Genomic DNA, 5,251 nt, shown 5'->3' with positions numbered 1-5,251 from the left:
TGGCAGAGATGGGACAGTGGCCAGGGTTGGGCAGAGAGACGGAAGTGGGTTCCCAGACATGAAGGAGCGGAGAGCCATGGCCTCGACAACTGACTGCGAGTGAGGAGAGTGGGTTCTGGCAGCAAACTGTCAAGTGCAGTGGTTAATTCTACAGCTCTTCCCGTTTCTCTGCACCAGCCTCAGGGCCTTTGCACCTGCTGTTTCTTCTGACCAGAATGCTCTTACCCCCAGATACCCAAATGCCCCGCTGCCCCTCTTTCCAGGTCTTTGCTCAACTATCGTCTCAGTGATGCCTTCCCTGACTATTTAAAACTACAACCCTTCCACCCGAAACCCCATCCTTCTACCCTGTGTGACTTTTTTTCCCCACAGCACTTATCAGCTTGTAACTGACTCTGCAAGTTATGTGACTACATTTATACATTATTGTTTGTCTCCTCTGGGCCCCATTACCATCTCCACAAAAGCAAGGCTCTTGGTTTGTTAATGATGGACCCCCTCTGGGGGCCTAGAACCATGCCTGGCACACTATAAGTGCCGTATGAGTGATGACTTACAGCTCTACTTTCCCTGGGGGCAGGCAGAGGGGCTACACCTGTTTCTTTTTGTTTCTTTTTTTGGCCGTGCCAACCGGCTTGCGAGATCTCAGTTTCCTGACCAGGGATTGAACCCGAGCCCCACAGTGAAAGCCCGGAGTCCTAACCACTAGACCACCAGGGAATCCCTTACACCTGTTTCTTATGATATCCAGTGCCTGGCACAGAGAATGGAGTAAAAGGCAGCATTGACCCCGCGGGCACCTGCTCAGTCCCTTCTCCGTGCCCTCACAGGTGGCGCTGCGTCCCGCGATGGCCGCGGGAACCCTCCTGCCGTGCCCAATGTCCTGGCTGGAATTGCTCAAGGCCTCGCACTTTGCGCTGGGGCCCGACCCGCGGCTGCACGTGGACGCCAAGCAGTCCGCGTCGCACCGGGACTTTCCCGCCTACTGGAACGTTACCCGTGGGCCGCTGTGCCAGCCGCCGCCCCGCGCGTCCCTCTTCCAACAGGACGCGCGCTGGGCCGGCCAGGAGCTCCTGTCGGAGACGCACTGCGCGTATGCGCCCGCGTCACCGCTGCTGTCAAGGGAGCGGGAGCGGGAACTGGCACGGGAGCGCACGCTCGCCATGCAGGCCAGCAACCTGCACGCGCACGCGGACTCCCGCGCCCGCACCGGCCTCTCCCCCGCGCGCGCCCACTGCGGCAGGCCGGCGCTTCCGGAGCGCGCCAGCGAGCAGATCCGCGGCGCGCGCCTCATCTTCGACCGCGACTCGGTGCCGTCCCGCGACCGAGCCAAGCTGCCCATCCCGCCCAGCGCGCACCAGGAGTTCTTCTCGCTCCACGACATTTGCCCGAAGCTCCGCGAGCCCTCCTGCCTCTTCGGTGAGCGCGCGCCCGGGCACGCTAGGCAATTTACCCAACACAATGGTTCTCATGGCGAGCGGGGATTCTGTGCCCAGCCCGGCGGACGTTTGGCAATGCCTGGGGATCATATTTTGGTCTTCACGACTGGGCGTGGGGGTGGAGGGAGAAGGCGGTACCATCAGGGAGCGGCTGGAGGCCCGGGATGCTGCTAAACATCCTACCACGCACAGGAGAGCTTTCCACAGTAAAGAATTATCCAGCCCCAAATGTCAATAGTGCAGAGGCTGAGACACACTGGAAGCTCCTTAAGCCTCAGTTTCCGCATCCACATAATAGGCATGTCTCCCGAATCTCTCCAGGGTGCTATGCGGTGGCCCGAAGTCATGAAAGCTGGTTTGGGGTCAGGCAAATCTGCTAAGTGTCCCCCACCACCACCCCAGCCCTGCGACCTTAGTAGTTGTGTGACTCTGAGCAAGTCGATCTCTCCCGGCCTCAGTTCACTCACCTGCAAAGTGGGTGCAACAACAGGGCCCCACTTTATAGTTATTGGTGAAGCCGAAAGGGCCCCGAGTGCAGAATATGCCTGTCAAATACTGAGCGCTCAACAAAGGGTCGCTGTCATGCATATGATTTTCCAGTTCTGTGATACAGAGGACCTTCTGGTAGACATCACTAGTCAGAGACCCTCCAAGCTGGGTTCACGGATTGTCAGTTGGATTTGACTCCACCTGGTTCTGAATTTCTATTATTTCTGGCAGGTTATTTGACCTCTCCGAGCTTCAAGGAGGCTTCAGGTGGGGGGGGGGGAATAATATCGGCCCCCCAAATGAGGTGCAAAGCACTTAACCTAGGTACTGGGCTCAAAACTTGGTAGTTATTCTTGTTGTCATTATTATTATTATTATTATTGGCCACACCGTGCGGCTTGCGGGATCTCAGTTCCCCGACCAGGGATTGAACCCGGGTCACAGCAGTGAAAGCCCAGAATCCTAACCACTAGTCCACCAAGGAACACCCTTGTTCTCATTATTTTTTATTATTTTGGGAGTGGGAGCACAGGAGACAGGATGACAGCACCTCCTACCAGAGACAGTTCCAGGCCCTTCCAGGCCCACTTGCCTTGACGTGTAAGAGGGTAAATTGAGGCTGGGCTGGTGCCGCTGGCGGCGGGGGGAGCAGAGGTGGGCGCTGGGTGGTCTTGCCCTTCCCACCCCTGTCCTCCCACAGGCCTCCTCCAGCATAGAACTGGGAGACTTCAAGATTGGCTATGGGCCCATGTGTGCAGAGCAGAAACAAGCCTACAGGCCCCAGGTTCTGCCCCCAGACAGGTACAAAGGGACCATGGCCTACTACTAAGATGGGGCAAACGGCTCTCAACGACATGTGGGATGTGTCACCTAAGGCTCTAGGGCCAATGCTGTGCCTTTGAATTCTCCATCACCCACAGGCAAGACCCACTATTATGCCACACTTCCCACGATTAGCACCCCACAGCTCGGCCATTAGAAAGCCCGTCCCTCTCTCCTTTTTCCTGGGAGTTGCATGGGCCCAGATCAGATGGGTCCTCCTTCTCCCACCTCCTTATCTGCAGGTATGACAAGGCCCAGGCCTCAGCCCACATCCACTGTGTGAATATTCGACCTGGAGATGGCCTCTTCCACGACAGGACCACCAAGGGTGAACACTTCTATGCCCGGGAGCCAGGTGAGAGCCTGCTGCCTGCCCCGCCCCTCACTCCCAAGCAGCCTCTCAGAGCTGCTCAAGACCTACTCTGCCAGTGGCAGAGCCTTTTGTTCTTCACCACGACCTGACTCCGGAGTCGCACATCCTGGAAGGAAATGGGTGCCCTGGTCCGGGCAGCCTCACCACCTCCACGCACTTCTTCCACGGCCAGGTCAGCAGGAAGGGGAAGAAGGCAGCAGGGCTCGTCAGGGAAAAGGGCTTCCCAAGCAGAGTGAATAGTAGCAAGTGCAAAGGCCCTGAGGTGGGAGGGAGCTTGACATGCGTGCGGGCATCTCCTGGATCTGTTTGTGTGAAGTAGGGTGAGTCGCTTAACCCTCCAAACCTCAGTGGCTCTGCCTGTAAATTGAGATAACAGTACCAACTCCCAGCGCCATCACGTAGGACCCAGAGAGAGTGTGAGCCGTCCAAGGTCTCACAGCGCCCACTTCTGCCCTCCGTCCTGGCCATGGGACATCCCTGACACCGGGAGCTTCCCAGATGCCATGTGGTCCTACAGCCGCTGCCCGCGACCAAGCCACCCAGCCGCCACATGCCTCATGAGAAATTGCAGAGTCACATAACCCTAGGGGAGCCGTCGCTGCTCGGACAGTTCTTCCAGACCTCCATGGGCACAGACTATTTACCCCCTGGGATGCAGAAGCCGCCGAAAGCGCTCAACCTCCGCTTGCTGCAGAGCAACCTGCCCCAGGGCACAGGCGGTGAGCGCGGGACCCACCTCGGAAGCCCCGCCCTTGGCCCAGCTGTGGTCCCGCCCCCGGCCAATCCCACCCCGCCCCCTGCCCGAGTCTGGCTCCGCCTCCTGAAGGGCTAGATCCCACCCCCTGAGCCAAGATTACCAACTCTGACCCTGAACAACCCCACTCCTTCGTGATCGTGACTCCCAACGCCCCCCCCCCCACCCCGTCATGGCCCCACCGCTGCATGACTCCGCCCCTCTGGTCTGGCCCCGCCCCTCTCCATATCCGCCCTCTCCTGACTCTTACCCCTCCTCTTCTGGGACACTCTGGCTCCGCCCCATGACCAGCTAGCCTATTCTTCCTGCCCACCCCTCCCCCCCAGCCCCCGACCCTCGCTAGTCTACCCTTGCCCCGCCCCTGGCGTCCTCAGCCCTATCCTGGCTGCCCCATCCTCCCCGCCTCATAATCCATCCTCCTCCCCTGACAACGTCAGCACTAGCCCAGGCGTCGCCCTTGAACCCTTACCCCATCCTTAGTCTCCCATGTCCCTTCCCGCTGGGCCCTGCCTTTCCCCCCTCAGCCCCTCAGCTCAGCCACCCCTCCCAAATCTCCAGAAACAGATTTTTTAACCATGAACCAGAAGCTGCTGAGGCCACACAGAATAGGTCCAGCCGCCATGACTGAGGAGATGCTACCGTGGGTGAGGGAGGGGGAGGGGTATCTCTCTAAGCAGGTAACCCCCGAAATCAGTGTCGAGTTATCTCAGGAAAATTATAGCATCAACTCAGACTCAGTTACTGTCAAGTCTGCTCAGGGTCACTCTAGGCTCACCCCAGGCTCAGGGTCATCTTAATGTCATCCCAGTCCCAGGTCATCTCTAGCTCAGCCCCAGGGTCATGTCAGGGTCAGCTTCGTATCACCAGCCACAGTTATACTCCAAGCCAGGGGTTAGCTCAGAGTCACCTACGGTCAACCCAGCCCTGGGGTCATTCCAGGGGCCCACCTGCTTTCTCTCCAGCTTCTCATCCAGCTCCTGGGTCAGCCCAACCTGGGGTTCCCTTTTGCCCACCTCCCCAGGACCCAATCATCAGCCGTTCCCCACTCTTCGATGTTCCCAAGGTGGTGCGGGAACTACAGGGTGGCCAGGGTGGGCCAGCCATCCTCCAGGCTGCCCTGCCAGGCTCCCCACCCTGACTCCACAGTGCAAGTATAGCCACTCGGAGCCCCCGCTGGGTAGACAGCGCTTCTTCTCGACCCTAAACAAGGATGAGTTTGCTTTCAAGTACCAGGGCCCAGGAGTGCTGAGATGGGACGACCTCCAGGAGAGTCATGTGCCCCTGGGCTCCCCTCGCCAGTGGGGCTGTGGGGCTGGGAAGGTGGACCCTCGGGCCCCCCAGACCCCTACCTACCCATGCCACAGCCAGCAATAA

General features: G+C 58.9%; 1 protein-coding gene across 1 annotated transcript; it reads left to right on the top strand.

Moving 5' to 3' along the window:
• Nucleotides 1-836: 836 nt before the first annotated feature.
• Nucleotides 837-5,251, top strand: SAXO5 (stabilizer of axonemal microtubules 5; the record flags this gene model as incomplete). Its single annotated transcript, XM_082650403.1, has 9 exons — nucleotides 837-1,419; nucleotides 1,761-1,801; nucleotides 2,450-2,536; nucleotides 2,629-2,729; nucleotides 2,993-3,105; nucleotides 3,186-3,295; nucleotides 3,641-3,842; nucleotides 4,436-4,521; nucleotides 5,024-5,251. The coding sequence occupies exons 1-9, from the start codon at nucleotides 849-851 to the stop codon at nucleotides 5,249-5,251; spliced, it is 1,539 nt and encodes a 512-aa protein (XP_082506529.1). The 5' UTR covers nucleotides 837-848.

Source organism: Grampus griseus, assembly GCF_964374135.1.
Source record: "Grampus griseus genome assembly, chromosome: 3".
NCBI classification, from domain to species: Eukaryota; Metazoa; Chordata; class Mammalia; order Artiodactyla; family Delphinidae; genus Grampus; species Grampus griseus.
This window is presented reverse-complemented; position numbering and strand designations above follow the sequence as displayed.